This window comes from Frieseomelitta varia, unplaced genomic scaffold, assembly GCF_011392965.1.
Source record: "Frieseomelitta varia isolate USP_RPSP 00005682 unplaced genomic scaffold, Fvar_1.2 scaffold_526, whole genome shotgun sequence".
NCBI classification, from domain to species: domain Eukaryota; kingdom Metazoa; phylum Arthropoda; class Insecta; order Hymenoptera; family Apidae; genus Frieseomelitta; species Frieseomelitta varia.
In genome coordinates, this window is record NW_025110286.1 from 83,380 (window position 1) to 108,341 (window position 24,962).

A 24,962-nucleotide genomic window follows, 5' to 3' on the forward strand; every position below is an offset into this window, starting at 1 on the left:
AATTACAGAATTACTTAAAATATACTTAAAATTCATAAAATATTGCAATTTTATAATATATTAATATAATAATATTATATATTTAAATTATATATTTAAATATTTTTTAAAAATTACTAAAATACTTAAAAATACTTAAAATTTAGTAATTTAGTAATTTTCTGTTCCAAAATTGCAATATTTTCTCAATTTTGTAATTACTTAAAAATTTAGTAATTTTTTAAAAATTACTAAATTAAAAATTACTAAAAATTACTAAATTAAATAATTACAGAATTACTTAAAATTGAGAAAATATTGCAATTTTATTTATTAATATAATAATATTATATATTTAAATTATATATTTAAATATTTTTTAAAAATTACTAAATTACTTAAAAATTTAATAATTTAGTAATTTAGTAATTTCCTGTTCCAAAATTGCAATATTTCCTCAATTTTAAGTATATTTTAAGTAAAACGAAATAGGTAAAGCAAATAATAAATTTATTACTTCTCGATCATTTCTATCGAGTGATGTCGTACGGACGAGTTCGAAAAGAAAGCGACGAATTATTGTATATAGGGTTTGGTCACTCGTTATGGTCCGCAAACCAGTTGCCAGCGCAAGTGGTTAACAAAAGCCATTATCTTTCGAATCGCGAATATATTCCTAGTCCAGGATACCAAGTGACGATCGCAGCTTCGATAGAATCTACTAATTAACCTTCGATCAATAAGTGTTAGATTATTTTCACTCGATTAACTGTAACACTTTCGTTAAATACCATTGTTTCACTGTTAACATACAACAATATCAAATATATCATCTAACTTTCTCACGAGCAACGTCGGCGGAACAGATAATTTTTAGACGTAGCTGAAGAGAATTTTACGAAAAATGCAATTGTATATAATTTTTTTCTTTTTTTAATTTCCCTTTATTATTAGTACCTATATTAGAAAATAATTACAGTTATACGATATTAATAACATTTGACTTCCGTTTCTTGAAACGGCAATGTATAATGCGACAAAAAAGATATAGGATTCTGTATAAGAATTCGAACGTGATCTTTGATCAGGATACCACAGCAATTATTACCATAATTATTACTATCTGTTATTACTTTCAACATTGTATAATTTTTCATTGAAATTTTCTCGTACCTCTGATACATACTGTAAAAAATATCTACTCAAAATGTTGACTTTTAGTAATTATATTTCAAGGTTAATTTTCAGATTTCCGAAATTCTTCTGGTTACAAACAGATCTTGTTGTAGTTCCCTCTGTATTAGATCACTTTCGTTAACGAAATTCCTCCGTATATCTCCGAAGAAATACAACGGAAATACTCGAGACGGTATGAACACGGTACAAGGAAAGAGAAAGGAAAAAAAGATTGAAAATATCCTTTACGAATTTACACGACTTTGACCAAAAAACAAGTGAAAAGTTCTAGAGTCGCGTGAACTCTCCCCACTCGGTTAAAAATGGCGCAACGTTGAAGCGTAATCGAGGATCGATTTGTTCGGTTCCACCTAGCAACGAGACCGCCGACCGAGAATAAAGATCGATGACGGCGATTACGGAATAAAAGATGGGAGTAAAAGCACGCGAATTACGTCAGCCGGTTTCGCCTTTATGGCGGAAGGGCACGTGAAGCGTAATTGCAAGGCCGCGAAAATTTGTGCGCTGCCTCGTACCTCCGTTCTTCCCAGTTCGTTAATCCCGCGCTAGCCCTAACCCTGTCATTACGCATCTTCGGCAGTAAACTTTGATTACATGTTTCGCGTAAAAAAAAAAAAAAAGAAAAAACGGAGGGGGAAAGAAATTCGGGAGGGAGAGGGAGGGGGAAAGGGGGAAAAAAGAGGAGAGAGAGACGAAAATCGGCGTTACCGCCGATAATTGGACGCGTACGGCGATGTACTCTGCGTGTAAACGACCCCCTTCTTCCCTCGGCAAATTTTCGAGGCATTAGACCCTGGGGTTTTTAAGCGACGCGCCACGTACCGAGTATTACATAATGATCGGTAATAATCGAAAAGAGATGAAAAAATGGCGAGCCTTGCGTTCTGAAATTTTTGACAACGACCACGGAAGAAAAAAAAGACGCGTGTAATGCTCCTACTTAGCTCTCGTTCATTTCATCGTCCAACGTGGCGAAGTGTTCGGAAATATTTTACAATGTAGAGCGAAGGAGCACAGCGAGGTGGTGAATTTCAGTGTTCGGGAATGTGTGTATAAGTATGAATAAATGTAAATGTAAATATAAATATAAATATGATAATAAATATAAAAATAAATATAAATGTAAATATAAATATAATAATATAAAAATAAATATAAAAATAAATATAAATGTAAATATAAATATAATAATATAAAAATAAATATAATAGAAATAGAAATATAAATATAAAAATAAATATAATAATATATAATAGAAATATATAATATAAATAGAAATATAAATATAATAATATATAATAGAAATATAAATATAATAATAAATATAAAAATAAATATAATAATAAATATGAAAATAAATATAAATGTAAATATAATAATAAATATGAAAATAAATATAAATGTAAATATAATAATAAATATGAAAATAAATATAAATATAAATATAAAAATAAATATAAATATAAATATGTTAATAAATATACAAATAAATATATTAATAAATATGAAAATAAATATAAATATAAATTGAAATATAAGTAATACAACTAGTATATATGAAATTTATAAATATTTACAAATATATAGTATTTCATATATATTAGTTATATTACTTATATTTCAATTTATATTTTAATTCAATTTTATGAACAACTGCACTCGTCCTTTCTTAACTTTGACTGCACAAATTAAAATCCTAATATTCTTATCAACACTAGTGTTTATACTGAAGTATGAAGCCGTCATGTTGGCGAGTGACGTGAGTCGAAAATATAAAAAAATGAGTTCATGTTGCAAATAATACTTATACCCACTTCATTAATAAAACCCGCGTAAATTTTGTTTCACGTTAAAATTATCTAATCAACGAAACAATAAATTTACTTATTATTAAAATTTCGTGAATTTTACTGTTGAAAGGAATGTAATTTTCCTTTCAATTTGAAAACAAAGTTCTGTCCTTAATTTTCACGACATTCAGAAAAACAACCAGATTTCACTTGCCAGCCGAGACGTTTATATACGATTGCTCTAACATCCAATTAATTTTCCGTTAATTAATTGTTCGCGTTTCATAACTTTTCGTTTAGTAATTTACACGGTGCGACGCCTTCCGTTGGATTTTAACGAGCTGCGTAATACCAGTTATACAAATATTATCCTCCGGAGAAAACGGCCGGCGTAATGACTGACGGAATCATTAAACATCGTTCAAGCAAACAGGCCGTCGACGTCGAAGCGCGACCCATCGGGCGCGTTAACCCGAGCGCCAAGGATACGATCGTGCGGCTCTTTTTAACGCGTGATCGCGGCCCAGGAAGAGCGTAGAACAGAACTGGTTAACTTTTGAATAATGCTCGCCGGGCCGCTGGCTGCATGCTTGAAATATTTGGCCGGCCCAATCACCGTGTATCACCAACACACTCGTAACTAAATCGCGCATTTTTATGCAAATTCGGGAATAATGATGGAACCTCGGTGAAAAATTGTTTCAAGGAAGTATTTGAACCTTTCTTTTTTCACAGTTCGCAACTTTTCGGTATATTTTTTCACATCGGTTTCATGGAATTTTGAAATCTCCCGGGAAAACGCATAAAAATTTCGCAGCCTCCTATGTACAAAACGATTTATAATATCGACATGACTGAGTAGCAAAAAAATAGAAATCTAGAAAAATTGTTTTCTCTGTTAATTATTTTTTGTACATAGAGTAAAATGAACAAAATTCTCCTAAGCTCTAATAACATTTTAATACACATAAGTTAATACTTTTTTTTTTTTTTATATATATAGAATGAATCGATCAATGCATAAAAATGAAAGAGAAGTAGATATCCGCCCCAAAACAGAACAAATTTTGCTTCAAACAAAATGTATGAGTAAATTAAAATGAGACATTTCAAATATGCCAAAATATGTGTTATACATCAGAAGACGTATTTATGTATTTGAAGATACTATACGTGTAACATTGTACTATACGTGTAACATGACATCTTAGAGGAAGAGTAAATCAAATTGTCGCAAAGGGAGATAAAACTCGTGAAAAGACACACACACACACACGAAAGAACTATTCACCAGCGTGCACGCATTGCACATCTGAATGCTTCGCCATTTTCACACACGGTGAAACGATTCCCGTTAAACTTCGCTCGTCAATCTCGCGCTTAATAGCCGCTCGCGTCATTAATCTGGCCGCGTTCGCATGTACAGGCAACCGCGATTTTTAAGACAAACGACGATCGGCCTGTCAGCTAATCACTTTCGTCGATTAATTAACGACGGCGCAACAGCTGATGGTCGAATCGGACGAGGCAACAACCGTTATCGTCATTTTCGTCAAATAAATGAACCATCGGAGGGAACGTTTCATTCCCGATCGTAATGTTTCGTCGCAATTTCATGGATCGATTCACTCTCGCGCTGTGTGGTCGCCGTCGTTCCTTCATCGTGTAATCGAATTAGTTTCTTGATGATTTTTTTCTTCTTTTTCTTTTTTTTGCGATCGTTTCTACGACGTTTCTATCTTCACGCTTCTCGCGATAAGCCTAACTTAACAACATGGAAGAATCATTTGACTACGCTTTACACGGAGTTACACTCGTCGCGACAATTTGATTATATTTTAGAATTATATTATTTTGTAAATTATACTATTATAAGTATATTTTGTGAATTATACTATTATAAGTATATTTTGTAAATTATACCATTATAAGTATATTTTGTAAATTATACCATTATAAGTATATTTTGTAAATTATACCATTATAAGTATATTTTGTAAATTATACCATTATAAGTATATTTTGTAAATTATACCATTATAAGTATATTTTGTAAATTATACCATTATAAGTATATTTTGTAAATTATACTGTTATATATATTTGTAAATTATACTATTATATATAGTTTGATTATATTTGTAAATTATACTATTTATATTTTAGTTTGAATATATTTGTAAATCATACTATTTATATTTTAGTTTGATTATATTTGTAAATTATACTATTATAAGTATATTATATTTTGTAAATTATACTATTTATATTTTAGCTTGACTATATTTGCAAATTATACTATTATAAGTATATTATATTTTGTAAATTATATTATTTATATTTTAGTTTGATTATATTTGTAAATTACTATTATAAGTATATTATATTTTATAAATTATACTGTTATAAGTATATTTGTAAATTGTACTATATTATAAGTATATTATATTTTGTAAATTGTACTTATATTTGTATACTATTATAAGTATATTATATTTTGTAAATTGTACTATTTATATTTTAGTTTGATTATATTTGCAAATTACACTATTATATAGTTTGATTATATAGTTTGATTATATTTGTAAATTATACTATTTATATTTTAGATTATATTTTAGAGAGAATCGAATTGTATTTTTCTAACTGCTGCATATAATATTTATTGCAAAAAAAACAACCCTCTCACATATTTTTAAATCACTTAACAGACAGTTAATATATCATATAATTATTACATTATAATTCAATTATTATATCATTCAATGTATACTACCTTTTTGATACATGAACCTACATTCTATTTATATATTACACGATATATAATTCTGTTCATATATTCTATATACATATTCTATATATATTCTATGACAAATAAATTATTATATTATGTGTTATACATTTTATATTATATAAAAATCATGTGTTATACATTTTATATTATATCATGCGTTATACATTTAAATATTATATTATATCACGTATTATACATTACATATCACATCATGTCCTCATCTATCTAGTATCTTTAAATTCCCCCTCAAATGAATAAAAATCTACAGTGAATCTAATAGTGAAAACTGTTACTGAAAACTACACTACAAACATAATACAATATCACACCCATACACGATACAAAAAAGAACAAAAAGGACGGAGCAACTCTTCTAAATGATTATCGTGCAATTCACTTAAACGCTATCATACAACCATGAAACCAGCTCAAGTTGACTGAATCAACACAGGACGCGTATCGTTCACAGCAGGCGGAACATTCATTCCACTAACCTCGAATATCCGCAGCGATTGCCTCTAGGACAATCAATTGTTTTGAGGAGTACTTCTGGCATTGTTCCCCTTCGTTCTCCCCCTAGAGTGCGCCTACCCTCTCGTGCGAAACCACCCAATTGCAAGTGGCTGTCGCGGAAGAAACGTGATTTACACGATGCTGGGGATGGGATCGACGGATAAAGAGGCGAACCGATGCTGGTCACGCGCGCGGCCATCGTAAATTCCCGTGGAAAAGCATCCTCTTCTCGTCTAGACTGCGGATTTTCACGCATTTACAGGGGGGAGGAAGAGGGATTTTAGAGCGCAAAATTGCACGGAACGGAAAAAAATATAAATATGTCCAAAGTGCGGTGGTTTTCTACGATATCCATCTAGTCTGTGAAACAATCTTTCTTCTCGAGCGTCTGTTTTCAATTTCAAAAGTTGTGTGAAGCGCGTAGCTTTCTGTTTAATTAGGTTTACAGAGAAATTTGCAGAAATATATAGTTGGATAACGTAACGACGGGAAATAATAAAATTTCGCTCCGACACCGATTTCAATTCCAATTCTCAAATTAAAGCTCCATTTAACTTAATCAACGTCACTGTCTAACACATCCATGAGTTCGATCAACCTAAATTTTAGAGAATATATATACGTACGTCTCGTGTTTCTCGAAGGTGTTAACGATATTGGAAAATTCTATAAAATATAAATCTTCCGCCTCTTTTTACTTTTCTTCGAACAAATTCAATTGGGAAAAATAAGAGACGAATGGAGATTAGGTGTATACGTATACTGAGATTCAACTAGAGATATTCATTTTAATTGTATCTTAGTAACGTAGAAATACACAGAAGCGTGCGTGCTCAACCCCACTTGCGCTGGCAGTTAATTGCGGACCATAACGAGCGACCAAATCGTATAAAATAATTCCTCTCTTTTTGAACTCGCCGGTACGATATCACTTGATAGAAATTATTGAAAAGTAATAAATTTGTTCTGCATTGGATGATACTTGAATATACTTAAAACTGAGGGAATATTGCAATTTTGGGACAAAAAATTCTCCGACGTCGTTCCAGCTCAAGGGGTTAATATCTACGTAACTTACAATAATAGAAGGTAATAGAAGCCATCTAAGAGTGGTTAATGATAAATTTAACCTCCGAAAGTTCATTAGATTTTACGATCTGCACGCGAAAAAATAGCACGATCTTTCCGCCTGTTCTTAACGCCAGGTTAAGAGGCGTGTTAAGTGCGGTGAACCACGGACCGAGAGTTTATCCCTTTTTACGATGGTCCGTGACGGAGTAATGAAAAGGATGCCGTCCATGGCCGATTATGCGTAAAAGTAACTGCGTAGCAGTAAGTGAAAAGGAAGAAGCCGATTGCCGTGACTACCGACGCCGCGTGAATTTATAATTTTCCATTCCCAGTGGGAACCGCGCGCAACTCCCTCGATGAGCCACATAATGATAAAAGTTTTAATTCCAAACAGACGAAATTATTGTAGAATAGTTTACATAATTTAATTGCGGAATTCATAGAATGTACATAACGCAGGAAAATGCATGAAATATACAATATAGAAAAATTATAACATGATACAATATTATATCGTATATTAATATATATAATATTACATTATAATAATATGTAATATAACATTATATGATAATATCATATAATATTATATGTAATATAATAGATAATATCATATATGTGTAATATAATATCATAGTAATATCATATAAAATTATATGCACTATAATAGATAATATCATAAAATATTATATGTAATATAATATTATGATAATATGTAACATTATATCGTATATTAATATATATAATATTACATTATGATAATATGTAGTATAATACCATAGTAATATCATATAATATTATATGTAATATAATAGATAATATCATATATGTGTAATATAATATCATAGTAATATCATATAATATTATATGTAATATAATAGATAATATCATATGTGTGTAATATAATATCATAGTATTATCATATAATATTATATGTAATATAATATTATGATAATATGTAATATTATATCGTATATTAATATATAAAATATTATATTATGATAATATGTAATATAATATCATAGTAATATCATATAATATTATATGTAATATAATAGATACCATCATATAATATTATATATAATATAATAGATAACATCATATAATATTATATATACTATAACATATAAAATCATATAATATTATATGTAATATAATATTATGATAATATGTAATATTATATCGTATATTAATATATATTATGATATTATGATAATATGTAATACAATATCATAATAATATATAATATTATATGTAATATAATAGATAATATCATATATGTATAATATAATATCATAGTAATATCATATAATGTTATATGTAATATAATAGATAATATCATATATTATATGTAATATAACATTATGACAATATGTAATATTATATCGTACATTAATATATATAATATTATATTATGATAATATGTAATATAATATCATAGTAGATATTATACATATATTGTAGTATTACATATAATGTTACATTATAGTTAATATGTAATATAATATTTTAGTATACATTATACATACTTTCATACATATCTTTATTTTACATGTTTATAATATCGTGCATTTTCCAGCTATAAATATGAACTTGCATAAAAATTTATTTACAACTTCTCGAAACTTCGTATAATTACAATTTCATTGCCGAGATACATTGTGGAGGAATTATTGTAAGATAATAACATATAATAATAATTATATTTGTCGACGACAGAAATTTATCGATCAATCGTTAACAGCGGTGACAAATATCCTCCTCTCGGGGGATATGCAACACGTTCTCCTCCCCCTGTCAGTGATAACGCCAACGTGCACTGCGATTTAAATGCGTGCATACATAGCAAACACCCCAATGGAGACGCGTGCTGCGTTCAATGGACATTCAGGAACAATCCATTTAACCCTTATTAGGTCAGTGTCAATGGCCAAGATTGAAACTCCAGCGTCAATGGAAACGGGTTTCGCTGTCGGGTGTATGCTGCGCGTTATTCAACGCAATTTCGAAATCAAGTCAGAGTGAAGATACAATGCAAGCTACGAGAATAATCCGAAGGAGTTTCGAGAAATGGCAAATAATTGTTTGAAATCGGATTAACTTAGATGTGTCGCTTGCAATTATAAATAGATTAACAGATGATGGCGAATAAACAAGCGAAAAAACGAGAAACTTTCTGCTAAATTTCAATTGCAGACTTTCTGCAATAATAACACGTATTTAGGCTGCGGATGTTCATGCATTTGTTTGAGAGACTTTTCGAATAATCAACAACATGCGCGTAGAATGCAAAAATATAGAGAATAACCAAAATAGAGACTTTTGAACTCGATTCTTTCAATTATATAATAATATTAAATACTCGAAAATAAATATATTAGAAAATAATATATAAAATAAATATATTATATATATAAATAAAATAATAAATTATATATATTAAATATATATATTAAATATATTATATATATTAAAATAATAATTATATAATAAGTTGTATATATATCATTATTATATAATATAATATATTGTATTACAATATATAATTAATATAATATAATCATATAATATATAATTATATTATATTAATGCACAACATAATTATTATATTATAATTATTTTTGTAATAATTAATTATATAATATATATAATTTATTATTATTATCATTATTATATAATATAACTATTACATTATTATATTATAATATATAATATATAATTATATTATGTTATATTAATGCACAACATAATTATTATATTACAATTATTTTTATAATAATTAATTATATAATATATATAATTTATTATATAATTAATTATACAAGAAATTTAATTAAATTAAATTCTATTTTTATAAGATTATTTTCTATGTATATATATATAACACATAAAAAAAGATCATCGTATCGTCTCGTAACATCAACGTAATATCAAACTACCAACGTTCTACTCCGTGTTGAGAGTGAAACTCTCAAGAACGCCGGGGAATTCGTTGTTTACTGAACGCTCTGAGAAGCGCTAATTTTTCATTTAGGTTTCTTGTTGGCGGAAACGGATCGCAATTACCCCCGAACGTTTCGCTAGAATTATAACTGAAATTAAATGGGCACGAACGACCGGCCTTCTACCGTCCATCCCGCTTCCCTCTTTTTCTTTTTTTTTTTTTTCTTTGCCACGCTTTACCATACAGAACGAACGTTTGCCGCTGTTCAAATTAACTTTGTACTCGTATATATTCGCGCACGCGGCGAGTACAATTTCACGATTCGCTGGAGATATATATATATATATATGATCTCTCACCATCGTTCCTCCGGCGTGAAATTTTGTACGGACGACAGTAACACACGTACGTATGTACGTATGTACGTATCTCGCGATATCTCGGTTCGTCAAATATTCACGAGCGAACCCAACCGAACGAGCATATCCGATGCACTCGCAACGCGTCGCAGACTCCGCTATACTTCTTCCCTACCAACCAGTGCCGGCACTTTGACCTCAGCACCATTCTGCGTAACGGTGCATCGGCCTGGACGTTTGCCTATTATGTCACTATATTCGCCGAAGGATGCTGTATACCGTAACTACACAGCCTGGATGGAAGAAGTTTCTGGAATTCTCCGAATACGGCCTTGCTTACTTTCACGGTTAATGACAAAATTACGCGAATCGGAGGGAATGGTGTTTCGAACTTTGAATAATCGTGCGAACATGTTCGATCGGTAGATGGCGAATTTTTATGCAAATTTATGATGTTCGTTTCTATATTTTGAAGAAGGTGACCGATATCGATTAATTGATTGATACCACACGTGAATAATTATGTAAGTTATATAATGATATAATATAATATGATATATAATTTATATAAAAATATAATATAACATGATATATAATTTATATGATAATATAATATAGTATGATATATAATTTATATAAGAATATAATATAATATATATAATAATATATATATATATAAAATTTATGTAATAATATAATATAATATGATATATAATTTATATAAGAATATAATATAATATATATAATTTATATAATAATATAATATAATATATAATTTATATAAGAATATAATATAATATAATATATAATTTATATAATAATATAATATAATTATAAAACATTCGAATATTGAAACATTTATTATTACTTTAATTGATTTCTTCGTGAATTATTGAATTACATATAAATTATTTATAACGTGCAACGCATTATTTTTTATTGACGTTCTTTCAACAGCGGCGAATATTTTAAAAAAAAAACAGAGATAATCCTAGTAATGGATACAACTATTACAGTCGCTCTGAATTAGCAAGAATTGCAACTCCGGACTGTTATACGCGGACTCGTCTCGTAGCGAAAGATTTTTCTTTTTCTATTTGCACTGTTTTCTCGCGTTGTTTCGGAGCGTACACTGCCGGTTTACTTTACGCTAATTGGCACTAATCACTGCTTGACTCGGGTTCATGGGAAAGAGGGAAGTGAGCACTATCGCAGAACGACTGAGGTGTCTAATTTCTCTCAAAGACAAGACTTTGTAACCTTCACTTCTATGTATACTTCAATCTCGAGTGTATGTACTTAACGTGTCTGCCTGTCAAGATATTTCTCGTGCAATCACTCATCATGAAACGCATGACGTTGAATCAACGACGACCTACTCGAACGTACGTATGTATATACCTAATGATTAATCAGTGTTCAAATAAATTTTCAGTTTTAGTAGTCAATTGTTACACTGATACGTATGTGTTTAATAAATTACAGGGAGTTAATCGTTTCACGAAAATATTTTGTGCGTGTTATCTTGAATTGGAATAATCTTCTATTTTATATTATTCGTTCCTAGCTAATCTGAAATCAGTTTTTTTTTTTACGATAATAAATAAAATTAAATTAAACTAAATAAATAAAAAAATTGTTTACGATAATAAATAAAAAAATTCTGTTTGAACGAAATGCACTTAAATGAAGTTTCATTGCTACGCACGATTTTTAGTTTCAATTTTACGTTTAAAATCTCTTTTCCTTTACTAAAATAAGAGCAAGATTGCAAAATTGTAGCAGGTTAGTCTAACCGAAGTCGATTTTCTCAAGAGCGAGATATCGTATCGTATAGAATAATCTTAGGTTGATTATTCAAGATAATAATGTCCGATCCAATTCAATTAAGAAATATTCAAAGTTGATCTTCTCGAGAACGAGAAAATTTACTTATTTTCATAGAATTCTCCTCCTGTCCAAGCCAGAATTAACCTAATTCAATATACTGTTGTCTAATCTAGAATTAATACTTATTCACTGTTGTCTAATCTAGAATTAATCTAATTCGAGTGTATTTAAGAACTGTTCATAGTCGACATTCTCGATACGAAAAAACTTCATTTAAAAATTTTCATAGAATAATCTTCAGCCATTAACAAAGCGTGAATACGAAACAATTGTACAGTTTATTTTCGCGCACGTAGTACCATTTAGAAGTTTGAATACACTTTTACCACGTTTGTATTTCATATTTAATTAATATTAATTTATTAATAGACACATTTCCATATAATAACCTTCTGTCGACAAAGTGCAAGATGAAAAAATTACATTCTACATTTTCAGTTAATTTTCGCACACACCTTCTACTGCATTTGCATTTCATATTTATAAATTTTCAACTACATAGCGTTCTGCACAAAATATATTTAAAAAACTAACCGCTTAATTTAACTTAATTTAAAAAAAAACCGCTAACCAACGTTAGAGGATCTCATGTATTTCGTCTTAAACTCTCAACCGGCACTGCAGTCATCCCCAACGCAAGTGTTGAAAACTATACTCAACTGGAGAAATAAAACTAAAACGGTGAACAAACGGCAGAGTAAATCGTGCCGCCGTTGCATCGGGCTGTTAAACCGAGAGGGAAACGAAACGTTTCCTCGCCATGCCAATAGCCGAGGTGAAGAAGCTGCGCACGTACCGCGCCGGTTGACACTGCCCTTGTGGAAAAGAATCGGCAAGGAGAAGAGAGAAAGAGAAAGAGAGAGAGAGAGAGAGAGAGGTTTCCTAGAATCGAAGGGTGAGACCACTTGCCACTAAAGGCCGTTTACAGCCTCGAGAGGAACCTCTTCGCGCTCCTTCGACTCTTCTCTCAGACCAGGAAGGTCTTAGTTGAATGAAATAGAAGAATTAGAAACATCAGAAATCGTTAACCTCTTGCGCTGGATCTTTTTCTCCCAAAATTGCAATATTTTCTCAGTTTTAAGTATATTGAAATATAATCAAGGCAAAATAATAAATTAATAATAAATTTATTATTTCTTAGGAATTTCTATCCAGTGATATCATACCGACGAGTTTGAAAGAAAAAGAAAGCGACGAATTATCGTATACGGTTTGGTCACTCGTTATGGTCCGCAATCAGTTGCCAGCGCAAGTAATGTCGTTTTCTGTCGCTGTGGAAAATTTTATTTTATTCAAAACTTAATACGGCTTTAATCTGTAATATAATTTAACGATAAACACACTAAATGCCAATGTATTTAACTAGAATATAGGTTATATTAGGCACAACGTAGGTTATGTTATAACATATCATATATTATATATTATAGCATAAAATGTTATAATAAGTAAAATTATATATTTAAGTAAAACAAAATAGACAAAACAAATAATAAGTTTATTACTTCTCAATCATTTCTATCCAATGCTATACCGACGTGTTCAAAAAGAAAGCGACGAATTATCGTATACGGTTTAGTCACTCGTTATGGTCCGCAATCAATTGACAGCGCAAGTGGTTAAGGATACAAGTAATGTCGTTTTCTGTCACTGTGGAAAATTTTATTTTATTCAAAAGTTAATACAGCTTTAATCTGTAATATAATTTAACAATAAACACACTAAATGCCAATGTATTTAACTAGAATATAGGTTATATTAGGCACAACGTAGGTTATGTTATAACATATCATATATTATATATTGTAGCATAACATGTTATAATAAGTAAAATTATATATTTAAGTAAAACAAAATAGACAAAACAAATAATAAGTTTATTACTTCTCAATCATTTCTATCCAATGCTATACCGACGTGTTCAAAAAGAAAGCGACGAATTATCGTATACGGTTCAGTCACTCGTTATGGTCCGCAATCAATTGACAGCGCAAGTGGTTAAGGATACCTACAAGTAATGTCGTTTATCTGTCGCTGTGGAAAATTTTATTTTATTCAAAAGTTAATACAGCTTTAATCTGTAATATAATTTAACGATAAACACACTAAATGCCAATGTATTTAACTAGAATATAGGTTATATTAGGCACAACGTAGGTTATGTTATAACATATCATATATTATATATTATAGCATAAAATGTTATAATAAGTAAAATTATATATTTAAGTAAAACAAAATAGACAAAACAAATAATAAGTTTATTACTTCTCAATCATTTCTATCCAATGATATACCGACGTGTTCAAAAAGAAAGCGACGAATTATCGGTTTGGTCACTCGTTATGGTCCGCGAAGCAGTTGTGGGCGCAAGTGGTTAAAACGTGTATGCTCGCGTTATTCGCGAGTCTCTCTCTCTCTCTCTCTCTCGATGTATTATTCCCTTTCCCGATACTTTCTCGTTTCGTTCGACGACGACGACGACGACGACGACGTCGTTTGCACAGGTCGTTTGCACACGCATCGCACGCTGCTATTTATGCCCGTGTCTACTTATGTACGTAGCAGTCAGCACGTACGTGCCGAGAGCGTAATATATCGCGTGTCCCAATCCAACTCTGCCACCCTAAAGTTCTCTCTCTTTTTCTCGTCTGGATGCTTTCTCGTCGTTCCTGTACGAATGGAAGCGAGGGTCTCTCGACAAATAGATCTGCCGCCTGGAAATGGTCTCGCAGTACTCTACCAGCAAACACGTATGTATGTACTACGTTCGTGTTTCGAAGATTGTAGTTACATCTACGTTCACCGTATCGTTTTCTCTTTTTCTTCCTTTGTTAAATATGTACGAGGATCCCGTGGTCGCCCGTTGGCCAGAATTTTATTGAGAAACGAGAGGAAGGTTATTAATCAGACAGTGCGGATTAATCGCATGCATTTATGGGAAATTGCACGGAATATAGAGTGAACCGGAAGTTAGTCCACCTATTTTTTTTTTTTTTTTTTTTTAATGAAACAAAATATTAATAAATATTAATAAAATTAAAAATACTAATTTAATATATGATATAATTATACTTAATTTTAATATTATATGATAATTATATCAATAAATATTGAATTATAATTATATTTAATTTTATTACTATAAGCAAATTATTTTTGAAACAGTACATTGATGAAATATTATACAACAGCGAGGCAGCAGACAAAATAATTTAAATGTGAATATACGGATGAGCGAGTTTCGCGTTACACGATTTTACAGAGAATTAAATGAACGTCGGAGCGAATAATATCGAAAAGTTTATTCGATGCAGCAGAGCATCGAACAACAGTTTTAGTATCTGTTTTAATGAAATTTTAGTAAATACGCGAGATTCATTGATTGGATTTGTATTTATGTATATACATGCAAAAACAACTTGAAAATATAAAATAAAGACCAATTCATTTTCAATAAAATTAAATTTGGAAATTTATCAGATATACACGTGCTCCAAGTTCGTTCTTGGCGAAATTTATTTAAACACTATTTGAAGTTTTGTATCAAGAATTGCCAAACTTCATTTTGTTTATTCACTCTTATTAAAAAAAAACCATAAAAAATCTTCTCAACTTAAACAATAATTTCCAGTCAAACCATAAAACCATAAAAACCCTTCCTCGACTTGTATAATAATTTTCAATTAAGTATGATAAATATTCGTTTGCATCCAATATGAAAAAGCATACCACCCCTTTTTAATGATCATTTTCAAGCACAGAAAAGTAACACAGTTTTACAATTAATGGCTATACGTCATTAGTTGGTCGACGTAATTTATTACAACGTTAATACTCACGTTAATAATCACGTGTAATATTAATTACAAACAATTACAAATTTTCATAGTGAAAGGATTTAGAGTCCCACAAATGTCCTTACGAATTCTTTATCGAACGATTCTCAAATTCGAAAGGCGACTACCACGAACGCAAAGGTAACAATCATACTTCACAGCGCTCTCTCTCTCTCTCTCTCTCTCTCGATCAACTGATAATTGCACGTTCGATTCAAGTGTATCCTGCTCGTGATCGATCCTGATCGACATAGGTGGGGAACAAGTAATTACATGCAGAGCAGGACAAACACCGTCGTGTTTGTTGGCAACAGCTCGACGATCCTTATTTTTAACAGCAATCATCTATCCACGTTTTTTTTTTTTTTTTTTTTGCCTCAATCAATTACCAAACGGGCAGCTATGCTTCTCGGAATGATAGCCTTGAAATCGATTCAGTCGGCTAAGGAGATTGGTTGAGGGTGATTAAGAAAATCGCCGTGAGTAAAAACTGATGAATCTATTGTTCAATCGTTGCAACGATGAACGATGAGAGATGTTAAAAGTCGTGGGAGTGAAGATTGTCAGCGAATAATATACAGCGGATAAAAGAAAGTTTAACACTAAAACTATCGACGATTGAAGGGTAAAAATTTCCATCGGACGTAAAGTGAAAAAAAAAAAAAAAAAGAAGAAAAGATAGAAGAACTTTATAATACTTTGTACTTGGACTTATTCTCTACTCTATATATTTATTTTGTATTAATAATAAAATTCAAAATCTCTAGTCAAAAGTTGAAATCGGTATTTGTATATACGTATATTTAAACATTTGTCATATCGTGTTGCGTGTGTTGCACAAAATTTTGATTTTTCATTAGTGATGTAATAAGACACAACTACGTGTCACGATTATATTGATAAAATTTGGAATCAATTTGAACATGTATATGGAAATTGCGAGATGTTTATTGCAAGTATTGATTTAATGAGACATTAATAAAGCACGAATAGCCAATCGGAGATGCCATTTGCATTATCGTTGGAATTTTGCAATCGTGACGCTATGTAATTTGACATATTGAGATTTCTCGTGATGTATCGTATACAGTTATCGAGGATCGCAAGATTTCAATCTCACAGTTCCCATCATTGAAGCATAATCATCGTCAGATCTTATATTTCTAACGATATATACGCAATATACCTATAATCGTGTGGTTCTGCTAATAAAAATGGAGATTCTAATTCGCGTAAACGACACGTGTGTAACATGGAAATAATATTGTCATGAATATAGAAAGAGCAACGACACTGTATTAACTTTAATTTTTTTTATACTAATGTCTTACACAGAATATGTTAATCAAACTATTAAATTTTTTAATATTATAATATTATAAGTTAATATTTAATATTATAAGCAGTTTCGAAATAGAACATATACATTCAGAATTCAAACTAATCAACTCCAATTTTTTAACTACTTAGAATTACCAAAATGGTCAAAATTACTAATTTATAATTTTTGTTAGACATTTTACAGATGTAAAACAGCCCATTTTTAGTGTTTTAAATAACTTTCTCGTAAAACATACTCTACTGTACTATAAAGTTATCGTTTCTTTCACTTTAATGTCTTTTTTAACATAAATTTATTATATAATTTTATATTTTAATATAAACTTTTTTAATATAAATTTATTTACCTTTAATTTCAATAAAATACGAATTTAAAGTAAATAAAATTATTATAAATATTTATAAACGTAATAAAAAAATTATTAATCAATAAATTGGTATTATTTGTGGAATTATGGAAATTCCGTTTTTTTTTTTTTTTGACATAAGTACAAGATCGGTGTTCTCAAGAAACAAACTTACTTACTTTCACTCATTTGAAGAAAACGAGTCGACTCCAAAATTTAAAGACCAATGTCCCACAAGGGACATTTTAGCATTTTAAATATAATTTATACAATTTATATAATTCTCTTTTCTTTCAATATAATTTATAATTTAGACTTTTGCCACATCCAACGATACGATTCGTAATTCGTGATACGAAAATACACGTGTGAAATCTTGCAACCGGTCACTTGCTACGAGAGTTACACGCCATTGTAGATAATGAAAAACCGATCCGCGACGAGCCTGCTAAACGCGTTCGATCGTCTACGCGTGTGCTCCACGTCTTTTCTTCTTTCTCTCGCGTCTCACTTTTCTTTTTTCCTTTCTTTCTTTCCCCTGCTGTAGAACCGAGTCCTGCCAGTCTCTTTCACCCCCCGTGGTCGGTGACTAACACACAAAGCAGACGGTGCCCTTACCGTAAATCGCTGGCACACACAGAGCGAGAGAACCGAGAAGCATAATATAGCGATAGTGGTTAGTATACGTATGCCTCGTGTGCACGTACGTGTCTCGTTGCGTGGGCGACCCCTCCGAATCGTGTATCGAGTGCCGACGAACCAAACAGAAAAGAAAGAAGTGCACAGTGCGCTTACACCTTTCAGAACGGACGTTAAATTACGGCACGCTTATGAAAATCCAACTACCTCGTCTCGTCGATTGCCAACAAAATCGAACGCGTTTGGAATTTTTATCGACGAGTCGAGTCGATTAACACTGTTGGAAACGAACGATCGAGAACGTTACGTCTGTTGATTTGGATACTGATACTAATTGTCTAGAATATACTAGACAGCGATTTGACCTCTTTGCGCTGGAATGACGTGCAAGTCGAGGATTTAAAAAATTGCCACAGTTTCTTAGTTTCGAGTATGTTTAAATGTAACACAGGCAAAACGAGTGATATGTTTATTACTTCTTAATAGTTTCTATCCAGTGTTAGATGTACGAGTTGAAAAGGAAACAAAAAAAAGCGACGAATTATTGTGTACGGTGCGGTCGCTCGTTATGGTCCGCAATCAGTTTGCCAGCGCAACGGGTTAAACTTGATATTTAATTTCTATTGATATTTGCACAAAATTGTGTCTTTTTTTTTTTAGTTAAAAGACTATGAGAAATGAGTAGAGATGTTCTGTAGATTTTCAATATTTTGATACTATACGTACTCTAGATATTTTTAGATATTTATAAATGGATAAATATTTAAATTTGATAATAATCATGGAAACTTCTTTTAATAATCATGTCTTTTTGATCATATTTTGCAAATTTTACTTTGTCTATTATCCCATTACCAAAAAAAAATATCTAAATAATTTACTAAATATTACATGCAACCATCTGTTAAATTGCACAGACTGTACAAAAATCAATATAAAGACAGAAATTTAATACGTGGAACAATATTTCAACGATACGATTCTTTTAGTTATGTCATACTGTATCATATCACGAAACATGCGTTTACATAAAGAATTCACGTTTCAAATGTTCTCCGACTGAATTGAACTTAAATTTCGAAAACTTGCCACAAATTTATTATCAATCATAGAGAAAGTCTCGCGAACATAATTTCTATCTGTGCATAAAATAAGACTGTGTGTATCAACAATAAAGAATTCCAAGTAGCTCAATCAAAGTACTCAACTACACTCAAGTATCAAAACGCGAACACAATAACCTAAATTAATAGATCGCCCTGTCCAAAGAGAAGTGAAACTTTAACAACAGTACCTCTGATTCAACTTGGCTCGCCGAGCCAATTAATGTTTTTTTTTTTTTTTTCTTCTTCAAAAGATAGGGTACATCAAACTGGAAACATATTGCCAGGATAACTCCGCGCCCACTTTTTCCCCAATCCAATCGATCCCCTGGTGCTATCAATGTTGTCGTGTCGCGAGCGACGATAATCCACGCCGTAAAAATGATTTACGGCGTGCAATTTCCCTATCATTTCTATTCGGGGTATTTTCAGTATCGAAAGGAAACGGCCGAGGACAATTAACTGTGCAGGACGTTCTCCGTGCACGCTGGCCCGGCTTCCACGAAGTCAATAATTTATTACGATGGGCTTTGGCTCGAGCCAGAGTCAATATTGACCGAGGCTTGGGACGACAGAGGCCACGGCGCCGTTTCTCGTGGCGATACGCGAGAGACAAATTCGATTCGACGAAGATATCTGTACATTTAGCCACCGTTGCTTCCTTCCGTTCCTCGGGGATCCTCCTCAAGGAGGATCCTCGAGGGGAGGTGGGACACGACACCGGACGAGGCAATCAATATTTCGACAATAGTGAAACGAACAAACTCGGCGAGAGATCGACAATTGGTTACAGCAGGAGCGAGGAGATTTATTACGCTAGCGCCCGAGCGTTATGGATTTTCGATATTTCCTGCTCCTCCCTTCGGCCGTCTGCCGAATGAATGAACTTGCAGTCAACGCTGTTTGACAACGCCGGGCCACGATTGAACCGAGACTAACGATGAAAAGAGAGAAACAGGTTTGAAGGAAATGTCGAAGATCGAGGCAGGAGGTGGCGAACACTTGCCACGTTCGAACGTCGTTTTTTTTTTTTTTTTTTATTCCAAAGGAAATCCTGACAGGGGCTACACTTTGAATGACGTCGTTTCTTCCAAAGAAAAAAAGAAAAGAAAAGAAAGAGAAAAAAGTGTCCATCTTCGTCTTACCTCGTGATCGAGCGCATGCCGCGATGGTTATTTCTTTCTGAATGGAATGCAGGTCAAGCACAAGCTCCTTTGTATTGGACCTGGACCGTCAAGCTCTCTCGTGGATGTTGAAGCACCATTAATACCCGAAGCAAACCAAACGAGCGCGCGTCAACGACTGAGTGGCGGCAGCGGGTGCACGAGTTAAGAGTGGCACGAAGAGCGTCGACAACCGCCGAAGACGCACGAAGCCGGTCATTCGAAAAGCCGATTCTTGTCAACTTGCGCGGACCCCACCGCTTTCTTTCCCAACCCTTTCGTTTTGTCCCTAATTAAGATCGGTAAACAGCGAGCGCGAGTCCCGGTGCTGACTTTTGCATTCCTCCACCTTGTACGCGCACACCAAGGGACAAGCGTCGCCTCCCTGCTCCACCTGTCTTCGAAAAATCGAGTCGACGACGATGGTTCGAGATGATTTCTGATGACATCCCGCCGGATTTGAAAATAATCCTGCAGAAGTGTTTCGACGTCAGAGAGAAAGACTGATCGATGAAAGAAAAATAAGTTCGGTCGATCGCGCGTCTTCGAGGAAGAAATTTTTTTTGTGTGGCTGCGGAAGATTTTCTATAATTTTCATTTTAAATCTGTTGCAATGATAGGATGGATATACCGCGGTTTTTTTTTTTTTTTTTTTTTTTTGCTGCAAATACTTCGATTCAGTTTCAACTTGGTAGTGTAAGATATTGGAAACATTTTTGTAAAACTCATCAACGTATTGTATTTCAGTAAATTGAATTATTAATTGTAGCAAACTATCTGATAAACTAACTGTTCTAATTACCTATAAATAGTAGTGAAGTATCTAATATTATACTATATAGCTAAATAATATTATTTTTAATATTAGTGTATAATATTATTGCACAGTGTATATAAATTTTAATATTATTTATTATTATTAGTGTATAATATTATAATAATATTATATCATAATGTAAATAATATTATAGTATTATATTAATTATATTAATATTATAGTATTAATAATTATATTAATATTATAGTATTATATTAAATATATTAATTATATTATTATAGTATTATATTAATTATGTTAATAATATTATAGTAACATTAATGTAGTTAAATAATATTATAATGTATAATATTATTACACGATATATAATTATATTACATTACGATACTATTCTCAAAATATGTTAGTGTATAATATTATAATAATATTATATTATAATGTAGTTAAATAATATTATAATAATATTAATGTAGTTAAATAATATTATAATGTATAATATTATTACACGATGTATGATTATATTACATTACGATATTATTTTCAAAAAAATTAGTATAAATTACTAGTAAACACAATTAAAAATAACTAGTAAAAGTATTTATTTTCCATTTGCAACAAATGAAAGTTGCACAAAAGTCCAATTTTGTTAAATTTCTGATTTTTATACCACATAATGGCTAAAAAGTATTCTCGCATGAAATAAACACAAAAAAAGAAATAACGTGATGAATTTACAAAAATACAAATCTTATGAAAGTGGATAATAAATTCACGATATTTTCAAGTAAAAAATAAAAAAATATTGGTCTATTTGTTAAATTAATCGATATAAAACTAAATATCAGTCAACATGACTTTTCGTAATAAGGTGTTATTTTTACAAAATAAGTTTTTGCAACAGAAAATGTTTTTTACTAAAAAGTAATATGTATGTTTAGCGTTTTTTACACGTCCTGTTTCTATATATAGCGCGAGCAACGCTGTGTAGTTTTAAATAGCTGTTCTAGGAAGGATGTAAAAAAGATTGTAAGATACTAGGAAGGTTAATTTCGTTTTTCATTTGGCTATCAAAATTTGTAAAATTACCGATCACTGAATGTAAAAAATTTGAATATAAAATGAATGAATGTGTGTGTATTAGAGTAGCGGTGTTTATTTAGAGTTCGAATTTAACGATGTACTAACACTAAATTTTATTCTATCGTCGATTGATAACGAAACAAGTATATTCAATTTCACGAAAATTTATAATAAGAAAATTAAATTTCAAAACAGAATATTATTCTTACATCAAGCAGACTGTCATGACAATTGCTGGAAACATAAATTTACTACTTCAACTGGTCAATTATTCACGAGAAACAATTTTATTCCAAGAACATTTCAATTGTAAAATTGATAATTCTAAAAATTTAAATTAATTAAATTAGTTGATCGTCGGAAAAATTGATGAAATTATTTTGATTAAGTACATGATGTGAAGGAACTATTAAAATTTCATCTCAGAAAAAAAGAAGCAACATTTATTATGCATCGATCTAATAAAAATTAGAATATTATTAAAAAATAATGGCGATGCCTTTGGCACAAACTAAGATTAAAATTCTATTTATTCTAACAATTATTAAAATGCAAAGCGTTAATTTGGAACTGAAAATAAAACCTTTTAAAATTCTTGTCTCTTTACTCACTACAACAAAATACTAGCTGCATTAGCAAAATACTATTACGCTAATCGTAAATAAGATATAATAATACCGATAATATATAATATAATATATTATAATTATAATATATAATATAATATTATTAATATAAAATATAATATATATAATATAATATAATTATATGTTCATACATAATATAATATTATTAATATAAAATATAATATATATAATATAATACAATTATATTTTAATATATAATATATTATATATTAATAATATTGTTTATATATAATATTGTATATATTAATAATATTATTAATATATAATATAATTATATAATAATACGTAATATAATACCAATAATAATACCAATAATAATACAAAATATAATCCAATAATAATACCAATAATAATACAAAATATAATCCAATTATATATCTACAAAGCAACATTCTGAAACATTTTACTCGTCCAACAAGATCAACAGACGCCAACAACAATTATTAAAACAAGGAAAAGGATATTGCAATGAGATTGAGTTTCTTATCACTGCTAGCGCGTAAAAAGGGAGAAAAAACAGAGAAGAAAAAACGAAAAAGAAAATATGGATACTTGTACCAGTAAGTAGAAACTTGTTGCAACTCGAATAAGGTAAGAACGTTCATCCGTATTAACCGATACAACGGTATAGCGATATAGTTTGTAACAGATGAAAGGAGGGCCGAGCGTTTCCCACAGAGAGCGTGGCTCGCATCGGACTGTATACTCGTTATGCATGCCCGTTGTGCATTTGTAACCGAGCTGGGAATGCCATTGCACTCGTAAAACATGAATTATACGTGCGACACAGAATTCAGCCGATGTCTTTATTGCGACCGATACCGTCTACATACGGTGTACATGTCACCCATTTCAACAAATATTGCGCTGAAATCGACGCGATATCACTGATTTGCATCGCAAAGTGTTAATCCCTTGCAACAAAACACAATGGAACACAATAAATCTTTTCTTATCATATAAACTGACTATATTCCCTATTTTCTATTTTCTTTTCTTTTCGGTATTCCCTATTTTTTATTTTCTTTTCTTTTCAGTATTCCCTATTTTTCATTTCATTTTTTTTCTTTTTGTAAAAATTACTTATTCTAGAAGCGTAACCCGGCAGCAAAGTTATATTTTTTTATATTTAAAAAAAAAAAAAAAAGAAAAATCAACATAAAAAGAAGAGTTCGATAATTTCAATTGTTATATAATATTTAATATAATTAAATATAATTAAATATTATATAATATTTGTATTTATATATATATGTAATAATATTTACATATAATATTTAAATTATTATATAATGTATACATTATGTAATAGAATTATTATATTTATGTAATATTTGAATTAACATACAATGATTATATTATATAATATAACAATTATATTTATATTTATATGTAATAATATTTATATATAATATTGAAATTATTATACAAATATTATATCATATAATATAATTATTATATTCATATAATATTTATATTCATATGTAA

The 24,962-nt window shown here is 30.4% G+C and overlaps 1 protein-coding gene across 2 annotated transcripts in view; it reads right to left on the reverse strand.

The window, feature by feature from the left end:
- The window catches only part of LOC122533418, a 60,349-nt gene extending 39,229 nt beyond the window's left edge, over nt 1-21,120 (reverse strand). The window contains exon 1 of one of the 2 annotated variants that reach the window (XM_043663073.1): nt 20,952-21,120. In XM_043663073.1, coding sequence (XP_043519008.1) covers nt 20,952-20,968 — 17 coding nt within the window. In that variant the 5' untranslated portion in view covers nt 20,969-21,120. The remainder of the gene's footprint in view (nt 1-20,951) is intronic. The other variant, XM_043663072.1, reaches the window with a different exon arrangement.
- Nucleotides 21,121-24,962: the final 3,842 nt, after the last annotated feature.